This window comes from Sinocyclocheilus grahami, unplaced genomic scaffold, assembly GCF_001515645.1.
Source record: "Sinocyclocheilus grahami isolate Dianchi unplaced genomic scaffold, SAMN03320097.WGS_v1.1 scaffold767.1, whole genome shotgun sequence".
In the NCBI taxonomy this organism is placed as follows: Eukaryota; Metazoa; Chordata; class Actinopteri; order Cypriniformes; family Cyprinidae; genus Sinocyclocheilus; species Sinocyclocheilus grahami.
In genome coordinates, this window is record NW_015505946.1 from 461,666 (window position 1) to 478,250 (window position 16,585).

General features: G+C 37.3%; 2 protein-coding genes across 4 annotated transcripts in view; one reads left to right on the forward strand and one right to left on the reverse strand.

Annotated features, from left to right (window-relative positions):
• LOC107561336 (inactive rhomboid protein 2) overlaps positions 1–13,793 on the forward strand; it is a 70,599-nt gene extending 56,806 nt beyond the window's left edge. For all 3 annotated transcript variants that reach the window (XM_016245760.1, XM_016245761.1, XM_016245762.1), the window contains 5 exons: positions 513–607; positions 1,071–1,146; positions 1,302–1,402; positions 1,558–1,711; positions 12,430–13,793. In XM_016245760.1, coding sequence (XP_016101246.1) covers positions 513–607; positions 1,071–1,146; positions 1,302–1,402; positions 1,558–1,711; positions 12,430–12,849 — 846 coding nt within the window. In that variant the 3' untranslated portion in view covers positions 12,850–13,793. The remainder of the gene's footprint in view (positions 1–512; positions 608–1,070; positions 1,147–1,301; positions 1,403–1,557; positions 1,712–12,429) is intronic.
• Positions 13,794–14,527: 734 nt separating this feature from the next.
• On the reverse strand, positions 14,528–16,291 carry aanat1 (arylalkylamine N-acetyltransferase 1). The gene is made up of 3 exons (XM_016245763.1): positions 16,024–16,291; positions 15,656–15,810; positions 14,528–15,499 (listed from the first exon to the last, which is right to left on the reverse strand). Exons 1-3 carry the CDS (start codon positions 16,175–16,177, stop codon positions 15,194–15,196), a joined length of 615 nt encoding a protein of 204 aa, XP_016101249.1. The 5' UTR covers positions 16,178–16,291; the 3' UTR covers positions 14,528–15,193.
• Between the last annotated feature and the right edge of the window lie 294 nt (positions 16,292–16,585).

Here is a 16,585-nt window from a genome sequence, read left to right on the forward strand (position 1 = left end):
TTGTCCTTTTTAGACTTGCCCTCTATTCATTTGCTGCTTGTTTTTTTAAAAAAAAAAAAAAACTAACACTTGCTTTCTAAACTTTTTGTATTCTATCTGTTTTCTTTTCATTTATTATACAATTAACAAAAGCAAAAAAGATCTCTAACACTAGCTTGCTCTGTTCTTTTTATATTTTCTAGATGTTTTCTTTTTATTGATTATTTTATTTAAAAAAAAAAACCTTGCTACGTGTACTGCATTAAGCTAATTGAGACTTGTTATAGCACTTGTATATCATTGCTCTTTTGTTGATTTTGAATGCTTCCATTGTCCTCATTTGTAAGTCGCTTTGGATAAAAGGGTCTGCTAAATGACTAAATGTAAATAAAGTGAATAGAATAATTACCTCAATGATTAAGATTTAAATTCTATCAATAACTACTACCTTTTTGATATATATATATATATATATATATATATATATATATACTTTTATGCCTTTATTATTGTTCCTCACACCATTATTGCAGATTTGTACATACCCTAAAACATGGAACCACACAGGATACAAACACATGGACTGCACACTAAGGGGCAGGCCGTGCTGTATTGGAACAAAAGGAAGGTAATAAACATTACCAAGAATTAAAAACAAGGTTTAAATGTTGGCTGTTTGCAGTAAACCTGTAAACACCATATGTTGACATGTTTACAGTCAAAAGCCAGTTCCATCGTTTCTAGTTCTTAGTAATTGGCTTTAAATAAATAACAATAAAAAAAATGAAATTGAAATTTGTGCCAGGAGCTGACTTAAATTTAAGTTCACTCAAAATCTTGTCATCCACCATAACTATCAAAACATTTCAATACATGTGAACATAAATTAAATTTGAGAGCTGCGGTAGATGGGAAAGATTTTCAGCTAATTAAAAAAAACTGTTGTGAGAAAATTACAGAATTAAATTTTTGGGGTGAATAAGCATTTTAACATAGTTGCATCCAGTTTCTCTTGATTTGACAGATTTTATTATTTTTTTTAACTATAATTTTATGCAATTTAATTGTTATATTTTCATTTGTTTATAAAGATGTGAGATTACAACTTGGGAGTATTGCCACTTCATGCGTGGATATTTCCATGAGGAGGCCACACTGTGTTCACAGGTATCCATTCACATTAAAAACATATTTTTTTCAGGTCAGCCATCAAGGTCCAGACAACAGTTCGCCATTTTCTGCAGATAGATTTCTATGGACAGAATTAATGGCAAAAGTTTGAGTAAGGACATTTTTGTTGTCAAACGTCTGTACCCTCACAGGTCCACTGCCTGAATGATGTGTGTGGCTTGCTACCATTCCTGAACCCCAATGTTCCAGATCAGTTCTATAGACTGTGGCTCTCCCTTTTTCTTCATGCTGGGTAAGGCTTAGGTCTTTATATATCCACTCTCTCTCCCACTCTTTCTCATATCTGTACCTGGAAAGGGAGGAATACTGAGACTATTACTAGATTTGACACTTGACACAAATGTTATTGACAATTTCTTTGACCATGCTCATGTGATTGTTTTTCAGTTTACTACATTGTCTGGTGTCTGTGATCTTCCAAATGACTATACTTAGAGACCTGGAGAAACTAGCAGGCTGGTTACGCATTTCCATCATCTACATTGTCAGTGGTATTACAGGAAACCTTGCCAGTGCCCTCTTCCTACCGTACAGAGCAGAGGTATGACATAAGGCTACAGCACAGTTTAAACTTAAGCAAAATGTTTGAATTGCATTGAAATGATCCCATGCCAACACATATTTCCCATTTAGTAATATTCCAGATTTAATACTATTTAAGCTCAAAAACGGCACTGGCATTTCGACTTGTCTGACACTTGGTAAAAAAAAACAAAAGATTTATACAATTGACACACTTTCAATAAGGGTCTTTGAAAATGCTTTAATAAAAATATTTCTGCTTCTATACTCTGTGACATGCATTACCCCGTAGATTTCCCTTGTAAGTGCATTATTAAAATTAAAATTTTTGTTTGTTTTTAGCAATTGAGGGATGAGTCGAAACATAATGTCTATTGCAGTTGCCAGCCTGCTCAACTTATATTGCACCCAGAACAACCCTTCAATTTCAGTATATGCATGTGAATGTGAATAAGCATGCTCTCAAATCACAAGCATACACTGTATATAGTGTAATATAATATAAACTCCAAAGGGAAGTTAAGGAGTTACCTCATATTTAAATTGACGTATCTGTAAATTTCTTAAATTGTTGTCAAATGTTTCTTCATTTGTTTCTGTTATCTTCAAAACATGATCTACTGGTGTGCCATTAGGCAGAAAAGATTTGGCTGTTTATTTTACTTACTGTAAGGTAGTCAGTTATTTATTGATGGGGAAAAAAGAGAAAAGGAAAAATGGCCAAATTAGAAAGTGAGGAAGAGAGAAAGCGAGGAAAGTGGAATGTGCCCCCAATGAAACTTGCCAAGTACAGAAGCTTAATTAATTTACCCGAGAAGCTGTTTGGGATTACTGGGTGAAATAAATAACTCTGTCTAGAGGGTAAAAGGTTCCCCCAGTGGCCTATCTCTCTCAGCTTTCCTCTGTTACTGCCTTTTCTCTGCCTTTAATTGTTCCTTTTTGTCCTTATCTGGTAGATATTAACCCGATTTGTACAACATCATATGTAACCAAAAGCCACTTTTATTGCCCTTATTCAACCTCCTGTAACCTCAGTTCCCCTCCACAAATCTGTTAAAACTCAATCTCAATCCAGAGTTTATAGCAAAGGCATTCTGAAATACACACCAGCAATCATACCTTATGCAATTTCAATTCTAATATTATCACATTAATTATTTGTCCCTTGCTTGCTTGTTTCAGTCGTCTACATTTAAATTGGAATTGCAATCCAATCTTATTTCAAGTCAAGGTAATCAGCTTCCATAGATTAAATTCCTGGTGATAGGAAAAACAAAAACAAAGAACTCCAAATAATTGGAAACATTTGGTGGTTGCTAAATAACATGAATGAGCGTTCTTTTTTTCAATATGAAGGTTTTAGATTAAAACAAATGTATAATGGGAAGTGCACATTTTAGTTGCTGAAACAATTTCTTTCTTTTTCACGATTTGAATGGCATTTCACATAAATAGCGCTGCTGTCACTGCTTGATGTGCCATTTCAACTACATTATTCCATATTTCTCAGGATGGAGAATATGAAAGCAAGGGATATATTGGAAGTCCAGAAATTCCACGAGCCAGGCTGGATATTCTCAAACATTTCTGTAGAAAATACAGAACAATATAGTCAATTCAATTAAAAAAATTACCAGAAAGAAGAAAACCCACTCTATATCTTCTGATGCCACCAACATTGGTGATAATAATGTAGTTTGCATTTTGAGGCTCAGTCACTATACTGTTTGATTTTACAGATTCATAAAGACTTACTAAAGGGGCTGTTATAAATTAGGTGTAAAAGTGTTACAGTGCCTCCTGACACATTTGTGTGCAAGGCGGTTACCACAAACTGCCTAAATGGCTTTTAACATGTTATCTACATCAAAGTGGGGTTGGCCCAGAGCTTGGGGATTCATTGTGATCCCAGTCCTGCTCTGTCTGTTATTTATTTGTTTACCTAACATCATAATAGTGATATAGTGATGTGTTTTATGGTACTGATACTAGCAGAACTTATGGTTACAGGTCAAGTTTTATCACTGCGTTTGACAGTTTTCTGTCTGTTTACCCCACACTTACCAAGACATCCTGAAGATGCCCAATATACTAAGTTTGTCACCTTCCATTCTGGCACTGCATGTTCTCTACCTGTCTCCGTGTCAGGGAGATCTGGTGATCGGTCTGTGTTATCTGCTTATTAGCCCTTGGCTAATCCAGGCTCTTATCTCCATTCTTATGTGCTGACGGAAAGTTGAAATGCACTTCTCTTGTCAGGGATGGATTAGTTATGTTTATGAGATGCTAAAAAGCACTGCTGAGCTTGCAGATCTAAAAAAAAAAAAGCTCATACAGGAAGTGAGGTCACTGCAACAATTACCTTCAGCAAGATAATCGTTTGTGCTGAATAACATATACTATTCTATTTCTACAGTATATAAACAGCATTCTACACTTTATACAGTACATAGGACATTTTTAATCATGGAATTCCTGAATGTCCTACAGTATTTGCAGTATAGTATGCAAGTACATTACAATGTGTGTAATGCTCTATCCCAAAATACAATGCGCTCAACTCTTTCCAGTGGCAAGTGAACTGGATACTTCAGCTGTTTTTTTTAATGTTTCCTTTTTGTCTCATTATCTGATTACCCATTTTGGTTAGTTGCACTGTATCTTTCAATATTTAGATTAATTTTACGTTTCTTGATATAACTTCTTTCCATTGTTCCCATTTGAATGGTCAAGCCTGTTCTGACAAAGATTAGTTATGATTTGTAAATCGCTATAGTAATTTGCCATACTAGATAAAATAGCATCACAACAATATTTTTTTGAACTTATATAGTATAATTAAAGTAACTTGAATGCTGAGCTTATTTGATAAAAATTACTGTAACAAAAAAAAACACTAAACATCTTACACATCTACGTAAATGCTCTTTTTAGTCTTCTGACTCAAAAGAATAGAACATGTCACATTTATGAAGTGATTTGTTGTGGTTGACCTGTCCGGTCTACACCTATTCTGCTCAATACTTTTACTTTCTGTTTGAACTGTTTGAACACTCCAGTTAAACACATTTTCACCATACTAACCTGAAGTTGCTAAAAGGAGTAATTTAGTAATGATCATCCAATCAGAATCATTATCAGGGTGTCTGTAATCACTTTAGGTCTTTTTAAATGGTTTGACATTAAAAAACAGTTAATAAATATCACAGTAACCGAATACCCTTTTCTATATATTCCGTTGAATTAGATTTCTTTGAATGTGGAAGTATTTCAAAATTCATAACACTTGTAAACCAAGACTGCGGTTTAGCATATTTATTAGTAGCTAGGTTATGTAGCAACTGAAATTGTCATTGACATTATTGTTCAGCAACATAGTTTTTATTGAAAATAGATTTTAAAACTCTTGTAGATCTTTAATCACTATACCTTTTGTTGTATTTTAGCTTCCTTTTGTTATATCTTAACTTCCTCACTGTGAAAATTGCCATGGAAATCAAACAGACAAATAGATCCTCCAGGCGAGCAACGGCTCAGCACTCCTGTTTTGAGATATCTCACTTTCCATGTCTATATTTATATACAACATTAAAACAGGTTACATTTACATTTAGTAATTTTGCAGACGCTTTTATCCAAAGCGACTTACAATTGGGGAATACATAAAGCGATTCTTCTTAAAGAGGCAGACAGACACAGGAAGTGCTTGTAAAACCAAGTTCTAGGAATTGTTCAAATAATTACAAGCTAGAAAGGGAAGGAATAAATAAAGATTATTAATTTATGAGGTTATTCATGTGAATCATAAGCAAAAATCACCAGTTCATGATATGTAAGCACATAGTTTGTAAAATAATTTAAGAGACAATTATTGTTACATTACGGCCACATGTAAATCATATTTGCTACTCCAGAGAAATGTGCGCAGATCTTAAAATCTGAGCACAACATGTAGGCAAAGAAGGTTACTCTTAAAGGGGTTGGATCAGCTCTCACACGCAGTGTAATCTTATTGACCTTACTCACACTCCTGTCTGATACCCTAGACCTTTGCAACTGAGCTCCTCAATAAAGTGTGACAGGGGCATGGAATCCTGCTGTGGGTGTGTGAGCGTGAGAACTGTGGAAGGTGTGGCACTTCTGTATGTGTGTGTCTGTGTGTGTGCATGTGAGAGAGAGAGAGAGAGAGAGACAGAGACAGAGAGAGATTATTCCTGTCTCACTCCTCTTCTCCTGGCCTTGCAGAAAGGTAAGATATCTCAGATTAGCCATCTGCCCAAGCAACCCTTTTCAGCCCTGACGTCATTCTAATCAGGTCACAAGTGGCCTCTGCAGTGGATTTTCACCACTGCTAAATTTATTTGGTAAATAAAATAGGTACAAGCTTAGGTAACTCTATGATCAAATCCAAGCAATTGGAAAGCTGAAATCACTGGATTCATACGTATTAATTAGTGAGATAGATGCTTTCGATATATACTGTATATAAATTAAATGGAACAGATTTTTTAAAAAATGCCCTTAAAATGCTTTTTTAAGATAAGTGGTCCAATTATGAGACCAATTATTATGTCCAACTGATAGCTGAAAATTGCTAAATGGATTCATATTTGACCCTGTAGTGGCATGTATTGACATTACAAATAAAAAAAGTGCACTTCTGCTTTCAGATTCAGACCATCTTCATTAGCCATCTGGATCACTGTTTATGCACCTGCCCGACACTCAGCTCTTTGTTTCTCTACCCTTTTGCATAATAACAAGGCGTTAATAGTGACTATTGAAACTGTGTACAAAACACATCTTTCAATTAGCAAGATGACATCAGAGACTGAAGCTAGTGTTCCAGCATAACAGGAAGTCACCTTAATCATCTAAAAACACTGGTCTTTTAAAGAGATAATTCAACCAAACATTAACATTGTGTCACCATCTGCTTCATGTTGGCTGTATCCCATGGGGTTTTTTCCATGATACACAAAATCTGTTATTAAACATTCTTTTCTCTTCCATGATTCTGTTCCAGCAGTTCTCTCAAATGTTAGACCGATTTCTAAAGTGTCTTGTCTCCTTCGATTACAGACTTTCTTTTCTTTTCTTTTTTAAAATAAAAATTAATTTTTTAAGTTTTCTGTCTGAGTTTAGATCAAACCATAGTATAGTAATATGCCATACTAGATAAAATAGCATCAAAATAATTTTTTGGAGCTTTTGTAGTAGAATTTAAGTAATTTGGATGCTGAGTTTTGATCAAAAATACTGTGTGTGTTGTGAGTGTAAAAGGGTGCCTGCAAAACAAAACATGTTATCAACTGACAATGTCTGAAGGAGACATGTAGGCAAACCTGATGGATGGCAATGAGACACCATGACTTGAGTAAAGGCACTTCTCCAGGGCTCACTACAGTATGGTTAAACTTTGAAATGTTTACCAAAACACGGAGGGACACCATCAGTAATCCAACTCTACTAGGCAAATGTAATACATATAGAAGCACCCTACCAAAGGGGAGCATACATCCCTTCTTGAAGACCCAACAAAAGTTGAGGAGGGAGGTAAACAAAACAGAGGGACTCTTGTGTGTTGCCCTTCATAATTCCATTTACCCTGCACTACCCTAAGGTAATACTCGAGCAGCCTACCAAAGGGAGCATGCAAGCTGCTAAAAACCTCTGTAACTAGCACTCCAGGCTACAACCCTAAGTATTGCCACCCATCCCGGGGGTAGGATACATCCTTTCCTTTTACACAGGAAATGGAGGCAAACGAGAGCAGGACATAATGCTGTTTACCCAGTAACTCTCATCACCCAGGCTCTAAACCCCAAGGGAGCTGAGGCTCTACTTAAAGGAATAGTTCACCCAAAAATGAAATTTAGCCCATTATTTACTCAACCTCAAGCCATCCTAGGCCATTGGAAAGTTGGATGAGAAAATAATCGATATTACAAAAATAAAACAGCGCAAATATGACTAAATATGTTATTAAAAGTCTAAAAGTCACTCGTTTTTATAAAGTAACACTGTCCAACAGCGACACCCACAGGTAAAGTTACAGCAGAGGCTTGACTCCCTTCGGTCCATTGACTGTCTACAGAGACCCCTTAGCGTGCCGTGACTTTTCTGGATGCTCATTCAGATGAATGGGGGAAAGTCACGTGAGAGGAGGCAATGCCTCCATCACGCTATAATTGGATATGATCTGTTAAGGTTGGATGTGATTGATTCGTGTGATAAATCTCGCCTCTTGTTTTCGTGCGAGCTCTTGGTCTGAATGAAGAAAATGATGGCGACAACTCTCCCACTACTTTGATACCACTACTTTGTTTCACGTCAAAATAAAACTTGAAATGGTCTGAAAACGCGACGACTCCGTCAGTTTTTAGTGAGCATTCAGCGTGATAAAATGAAAGATTTATCTTCGTGTCTGTGGCAGTGTTTACAGAGCTTTTATGACGATGACCCAAAATAAGTTGACTATTAAAAAGAACAGCTGAACATAAGTTCACAAATAAAAAATATTGGTAACATTTTAGAATAAGGTGTCATTTAATGAGTTAACTAACATGAACAAACAATGAACATTTATTACAGTATTTATTCATCTTTGTTTACATTAGTTAATACAAATACAGTTTGTGATGAGAGGGGCGGGGCCGAGAGCCGTGGGAACGGAGCGAGGCCGGTGGAGTAAATGCTAATGCGCGACACCTGCACCACTCACCGGTCGAAACCCGGGAGGAAAGAAGGACACGCTGCCAGAGATCCCTCGCCGCTGTGGTGAATCCGCGGTGCCATCGAGCATGACGGAGCAGTCTGCCGCCATGGACGCTCGAGACGGTGGGCTGGAGTGAGTTGCCTGGGCTGTGGAGGGACAGCTGTCATCCGTGAGGGAGCGGAGGAGTCGCCACCGTTCGCCTGAGGTCGGAGCCTGCTGCCATCTGCCATGAAGGGGAGGAGCAGGGAACGGGGGACTCCTGCCGGCTGCCCCGAATCCGGAGGAGCCATCGCTGTCCACTGGGTGGCAGAGGAGTGTTGGGCCATCCACCGAGGGCTGTCCAGTGCCGCCGCCTGGCATCGCGGAAGAGTTTACCGAGCTGGTGGAGGGTCGAGCGGCAGTGTGTCTGGGAACCGGAACAAGATTTATTTTTTTTCCTTCCTCTCTTCTCTGTCTCTCCTCATCCTTCCGTCTCCTTTTCTCTCGCCTCGTCTGGGGGGGTATGTGACGAGAGGGGCGGGGCCAAGAGCCGTGGGAACGGAGCGAGGCCAGTGGAGTAAATGCTAATGCGTGACACCTGCGCCACTCACTGGTCTCGAGTCCCACGGAGGAGCTCCGGAAGGATAAAAGGAGGAGTGACGACAGTGTTGGATGAGAGAGGACCAGGCCTGGACTTTATTTTGTGTTTTGGTTCTGTTTGTGTGCAGCAGTCGTCCGTGAGGGGCTGTCGCGCTGTTTTGTGTTTTTTATTATTAAGGTTTTGTTTAAACGTTCACCGGTTCCCGCCTCCTCCTTCCCGAACTACAAACTTTGTTACACAGTTGTTCATGTTAGTTCACAGTGCATAAACTAATGTTAACAAACAACTTTTGATTTTAATAATGCATTAGTAAATGTTGAAATTAATATTAACTAAGATTAATAAAGGCTGTAGAAGTAGGCTATTGTTTATTCTTAGTTCATGTTAACTAAAGTAGTTAACTAATGAAACCTTATTGTGAACTGTTTCCAGAATACTGTTCAAATTACTGCCTTTAGTTATTATTTTGGAATAAATATAAAAATGCATAAACACTATGAAATGTATAATTAGTATTAAAAATATTAAATAAAAAAAATTTATATTAATAAAATACAAAATAGAATGATATTTGTTCTTTTTTTTATGTAATATTTATATATAAATATATATTTATATATAAAACTGCCTCCTCATTTTAAAACACCACCGCACACCACCACTTCTTTAAGATGAATCCAATCGGAGTTATATTAAAAATTGACTTTGATCTTCCAAGCTGTTTAATGGCAGTCAGCGGGTGTTGCAGTGCTTCAGTCCAAAAGAAGTTAAATAAAGTGCATCCATCCATAATAAAAAAAGTGCTTCCGGGGGGTGAACAAAGGCCTCCTATAGCAAATTGATGCGTTTTTGTAAGAAAAATATCTATATTCAAAACGTAATAATCACTTTAATCTAGTTTGCCCCAACAGTCGTACACTGAAGCAGCTCCGGGAGGATGACATAAGATGTCGGCGTTGTGCTTTATTTCACTTGGATGGATGCGTTTATTTGCTCTGACTGCCATTAAACAGCTCGGAAGATCAAAGACAATTTTTTATATAACTGACTGGATTCGTCTGAAAGAAGAAAGTCATATACACCTAGGATGCCTTGAGGGGGGTTAATTCATGGGTTAATTTTCATTTTTGGGTGAACTAACCCTTTAATTTAATCAGGACCACTTTCGTCATGTATATTTATTACAATTATATTGCATACAGTTAGTGTTGGCGGTATGGTTCTGCCTGTCCATGCAGGGGAGAGAAGAAAAACCCCCCCCCCCCCCCCCCCCAACAGAACAGAACCATTATATGCATACATAATTACAATTCACAATTACATAAGTTGTAAACAATGCTTCCAATGAAGTGACGGTAAAGGAAGAAACAAAAGTCAGATCGAATACAGGTTCAGTTAGGTGGAGTTGGGGTTGGAGGAGGGAGTTAACTGCAAGCAGTGATGCGATGGAAGAGACGCTGAAGAATGGGAATTTAAATAGACCGCTTGTGATAGGTGTCAGGACTGGATTGGTACACGTCAGGAACAGCTGATTGTCGGCTGATGCGAGCTTGACTGACGTGGCCTGCCTGAACTAACGCTATGCTGAATGAGTGGTTTTAACATGCAGAAGTGTGAAAAAGATTCATACTGCAAACACAACAGAAGAGGCATGAGCATCCTTTCTTCATGAAACATTATGTAATCTTAGAAAACTTGTGTGTAAAGTGCACAAGTCATATGATTGTATTACTTGTAGTATGATTTTTTTTGTCCTGTTTGAAGCAGTCTAGACCTAGAAACATTCAAAGTCATCTGATCAGAGACTTAGGGGCTTGTGTATGTGCAAGATATCAGAAAGGTAGGATGGCGCAAACCAATTTAATGATTTACCAAAAAGAAAGAAAAGGCTTGAGTGGCCAGAAACCCACTAGTTAGGCTAATGGTTGAGCAAGGTGGACAGTGTTATGTAGGGAAGTAAAGATTGCCTCTTCTTTGTTTATCTCCCTCCCTAGCTACTCTTGGTTCTTGCAGTCAGGATATCGCTATAAGTAGAGGAAGTTCACCTGCAGGTAATCCCTCCTTGTTATATGTCACATACTATGGTATAGTGCTTAAAGAAAAAGATGAATCACTATTTATAGTGGGTCTTAGGTATAGAGTGCAGGATTTGACCTGCTCTCCCCCAGTTAAACTGAGGTGTTTAAGCACATCCTTTTAAAAGGTTGCTCAAGTACCCCCTAAGGGTAGAGCAGGGTGAAAGGAACTATGATCAGCGACCCACAATAATCCCTCTGTTTCGTTTTCCTCTCTTCCCAACTGGTATTGGGTCTTGAAGAATGGATGTGCTCCCCTTTGGTAGGGTGCTTCCATAGGGAGAGACACACTTACCCTTTGGATGGCCTTAAGAGTTGATGGCAGAACGGCAGTATAGATTCCCTCTGCTTAGTTTACCTCCCTCCGCAACTACTGTTGAGTCTTGAAGTAGGGATATCGCCCCACTTTGGATGGGTGCTCTACTTTGGCCTTGGTTCGATAATGCTAATGAGTAGTGGAAGCTCATCTGTGAAGGAGTCCCTCCTTATTATTTGTTGCATACTATGGACTAGTGCTAAAAGAAAAAGATGAAGCACTATAGCAGGACTTAGGTAGAGTGCATGGTACAAAAAGCATGGTATGAGCTGTTCTCCCCCAGTTACATCCGGGTCTTTAATACTTGCAAGAAACAGTTAAATTTGTCTGTAGTTTCTTCTCCTCCTTTGTTACTTTATATGGTGTTGAGTACATGAAGCTTTCAAATGTATGCAAACAAAGAAGTAAGTATATGTTGAAGGGAATATTTTCAGTGAACATTGACTTCAATTTTAGACTTTTCCTCAAACAAAACTATCTATGATTTTAGAAGCCATAAAATAACCTGGATATTCCACTAAAATTATTTTATCTGAAATTATAGATGTTTGGAGTGACATGCTAAGGAGGCTAAATTTTCAGTTTTGGGTAAATTATTTATTTATTTTTTAAGAAAGTCGAGTCAAGTCACCTTTATTTATATAGCGCTTTATACAATAAAGATTGTGTCAAAGCAGCTTTACAGTGTCAAACAGGAAAATAGTTTGTCAATCATACAAGAGGACAATAACAAAGTAAATTTTTCAGTTAAAGTCAGTTCATTGATGATTCAGTGATGTCATCATCCAATAATGTCTGTGCAGTCAATCAAGCCAACAATATTGCCAGAAATTAAGCATCCCCAACAAAGCAAGCCAAAGGTGACAGTGGCAAGGAATCAAAACTCCATCGATGACCGAAATAAAGAAAGATTTAACTATTCATTTAAATTGTGCCTGATTGAAATTTTGTCAAAAGATTACAGCATCACTAGCATTAATTGTCTTGAAGGTATGTGCTTTCATAATTTGTGATATTGAACATGAAAATCTTTTTTCTTATACTATAGGTTGGTCCAGCAGGGTCTCAGTTCGGTTTGTTAGCCTGTCTGTTTGTGGAGCTGTTCCAGGCCTGGCAGATGTTGGAAAAGCCATGGAAGGCCTTCCTGAAGCTGTTAGGCATTGTTCTCTTCCTTTTCTTCTGTGGTCTTCTGCCCTGGATTGACAACGTTGCTCACATCTTTGGCTTCCTCAGTGGTCTTCTCCTGTCCTTTACATTCCTTCCATATGTCGCGTTTGGCACCTTAGACAAGTACCGCAAACGAGCTCTTATTTTGTTGTCACTGCTTGTCTATGTAGGGTTGATGTCTTCACTTATTGTCTGGTTCTACATTTACCCTATAAACTGGCATTGGTTAGAGCATCTTACCTGCTTGCCTTTTACCAGCAAGTTCTGTGAACGCTATGACATTGATCATGTGGTACACTAACCTTGATTTTTGTAGACTAAAGAATTTTCTAAGGACTGCAAGGGACTGAGTTAAATCATCAACACTCAGTAAAACAGCAAATAATGTCATGCTAGATTTGAGGTTTAGCACCTTTGTAACCAGTAGAATGTACAATAGTCAATTTATTCCCAAAGCAGTTCTGAACATTTCAGGATAATTTGCAGGTAAACTATGTGTTGTTACTGAAGCCTGTACTATGTCCCTTTAGATTAAAATGTCTAACACCAAATGTCCTTCCAAAATTATTGTTTGTGGAAACAGTGAGCTTTATACTGTCTTTTCATATGTGCTTACACTTTTAAAGACATGCTTGTTAAATTTTTACTGTTAACTTCACACTAACAAACATTGAAATATAAAATACCATTTACATAAAGATTAATTTCCTGGTACTTCAGCTGTTTGTATTTGTCCAAAGAGCATTTCAGTGAACTACATAAGGTTCATATAAAATAAGAATCTTTTAGAGTCATTTCACTGAACTGGCTATGAATGATGACGTTTTTTTGTTGAAACTTCAGTGACATTCAAAAGAATACTTTATCCTTAGGTCACTTTTTGTACTTCTGTAGACAGCTGTAAACCTCTGGCTAGGCTAGTAAAATCTAGTTCCACATTAATGAACACACTAGTGTATCTTACCATTCTTCTTTTTCTGGATTACAAGCATGTCCTCAGACAACTAAAAAGGAAATGATATAGATGTGGCAGTAATTTTCTGAATAGTAGGCTCTGTTAGTCATTTCACTTCTTAGTGCATTTCACATTTCATAAGTCATATAATTTATCATTCTTTTTATCTATATTTTTTTGCTCAGAATAGAGATCCTGTTTTGCACTCAACAGAGGAGTTTGTTTACAACCAGCTATTAATGTTAATATGTACACTGCATGCATTAAATCATGCGTGTATTCATTTGGCACAAGAATGGATTTGTGGTCTTCTTTTATTGTTGTATCAATGTCAAATTCAGCTGTTGTTCTAATTGATATTCAGAGCATAATTGTTTACGGAGGACAGCACTTGTGCCTTAAAAGACTACAGGAGTTCTCTTGAATCTGACAATCTGGAATATTTTTGTTATATTTAAAGGTGTTGAAGGTGTACAAATATGATTGGAGGTGAACCAAATAAATAGTGCTTCAAGTAATACTAATAAAAATGGTTTAAAATTTAAATTTTTTGTAAAACAAATGTCTTTATATTGATGTCCTTCACACTTTTTTTGTTTAAAAAAAAATAAAAGTTTTTTTTAATGTGACATTCTCTGTTCCTTATTTAACAAATAAATTCATTGTTAATCCAGAATCATTACCCTGTGAACACTACAGACATTTACACAAAGAGTTCAAAGAGCAATCATTCTGAAAAATAGATTCTTTATTTCTTTATTTTCTTTTCAAAATGTACAAAAAATCATAGATGTCTTGATTCAAGACTGTGAAGGCATAGGTGGTGGATTTCTACAGGGAAAGGCAAATGGAAACAGTCTTAATCATCTCATACATTTCGGAATGATTTCTGTTTTGCAACACCTCTGCACATCGAACATTAACTCTTCAATCCTTTGCTATGAAGCAAGTAAACAAGTAATTCTAATCTATAAATCAAATTGTACTAACGCTTAACCAACACAATACAAGTTTCTCATGTTTATGGGATTGTATATTAAACATTTGTCACATTGGCACTCACAGACATAACAGACAACAATGTATGTTCTCTTGGGGCTGTTTTCATGAGAGATCACAGTGGAAAAGTGTTCAGTTGATGCTATTTTAATGCTTCCATAGAACAGACACACATCTAAAGCAGCCACTGAACACAAAAACTAGCCCAAAGTAGAACAGTTAACTGTTGAACCACTACCTTATCTTTACAGCCTTGACCCCCAAACTCACAACACAACAGGAGATCTGTCATGAATTTAAAAATGTGTATGAGTAATAAAAAAAAAAAGTAATCTAGAGAAATACATGCCAAATATAATACAAAATAAAAAACAATAAATATAAACCTAGTCTATTAGATAACCTGACTTTGAGGCAAAAAAAACTTTTTTGACATGATGAATATATATATATATATATATAACAAAAAATATATTTTTAGCCATCACTTTTAGATAAGAGAGTGGGATACAGTTTGCTCTGTCCAAATATTTTTAACATCTAACATTTTTTTTTGCTATGCTCACCAAGGCTTACAAAAGTAGATGCAAACAGCACTACACCACAAGATATCTAGACCAAAACCAAAAGCTGCTTCAACACACCCACTGCTTCTTTTGAAGGTCCAAAGAGCTACATGACTAATGATCCCTTAACAGCCACTGTTACGGCGCATGAATGCATGTCCCCTTATAGGATAATACATCTCGATGAAGGTAAGTGGCCCTACGGTGATTTCAGAAGGACCTTGCCCCTTAAAGCCAGACTTCTGGTAGAAAGGCACCAGGAAGTCCTCACACATGAGCACGGCGCGGCGGACATATGGTAGACAGCGCAGATACTGCAGGTAACGCCACAGCAAGATAGATCCTTTTCCCTGCTGGCGGAAGGTCCGGTGGACTGCCAGCACATGGATGTGGACAGTAGTTCCATGAGGCTTATGAAGGGTTAATGCATCCTATTAAAATAGATAACTGATATTAGTTATGTAATTATAAGAAACTTAATTACACGTCTTTACATGTTAAAAATTCAAATATAATAATACAGGCATATCACTTTTTAATCATTCGTTTCTGACAATAATGAATACATGATTAGAAGATTAGATTACAGTGGTTAGACGGTCCTGGTCCCAGAGCGATCCAATGATAAAAGCGACAAGCCTCCCCTGTTCAAACCAGCCCAAAGAAAGCTCAGGACAGAGGGTTAGGAAGTGCCGGACCTCATCCAGGTGAAGAGGACATTCCCCAGACACAGATATAAAAGCTGAGAGATAAAACGAGAAAATAGCTTTTAGAAAACAAAAACACACCAGTCACATAGCCTAACCAAATGCATTTTTTTTAATTCAAATTGTAACACATTCAACACTAAAATAAGTCGTTACTGTTTTTCTCTTGGGTAATTTTTTCATACTCACAAATAACTAGGCTACTGTATAAGAAGATCCACAAAATGAAAAACCATGATTTATCTCACCCTCTCTCTCTATTTCGAATACACTGATGGCGTCCTCAGTGTTGAGCGAGCGGAACTCGCTGGCAGGGAGCGTGTGCCGGCGCTGGCGGCCGGGGGAGATCGGAGCTCTCATGTGGATGGGCTTCAGGAAAGGCAGTGCGCTAACTTCTGACATTTTCGCTGTTTTAAATTCTCTTTGGTGATTTAAATAAATTAATTACTAATATTCAAATGTCCTTCACACGTGTTTGATTTCCAAGAGCTGTGTCGAAAGTGAATCACGGAGAGACGCACTAAGAGCATTTATACCCTTCCATCTGCTTAAGATCCATTAGTCACCATAAGCCTTAAACCGGCCCCCGTTTCACTATTAATCACATTCACTGAAACCGCGTGAGCGTGTTTGATGGTGAAAAGGTAGATATTCTTGTCAAAACCATATTAGACGAGGTCAGACCCCTTATAACAGTGGTTCTCAACCTTTTTTGGGCCAGCGCCCCCCTACCCATTATCCAGGTCCCTTACCACCCCCATCATATAAAATGTACTCTAATGGTCTTCACTGAATATTAAAGTTGATTAT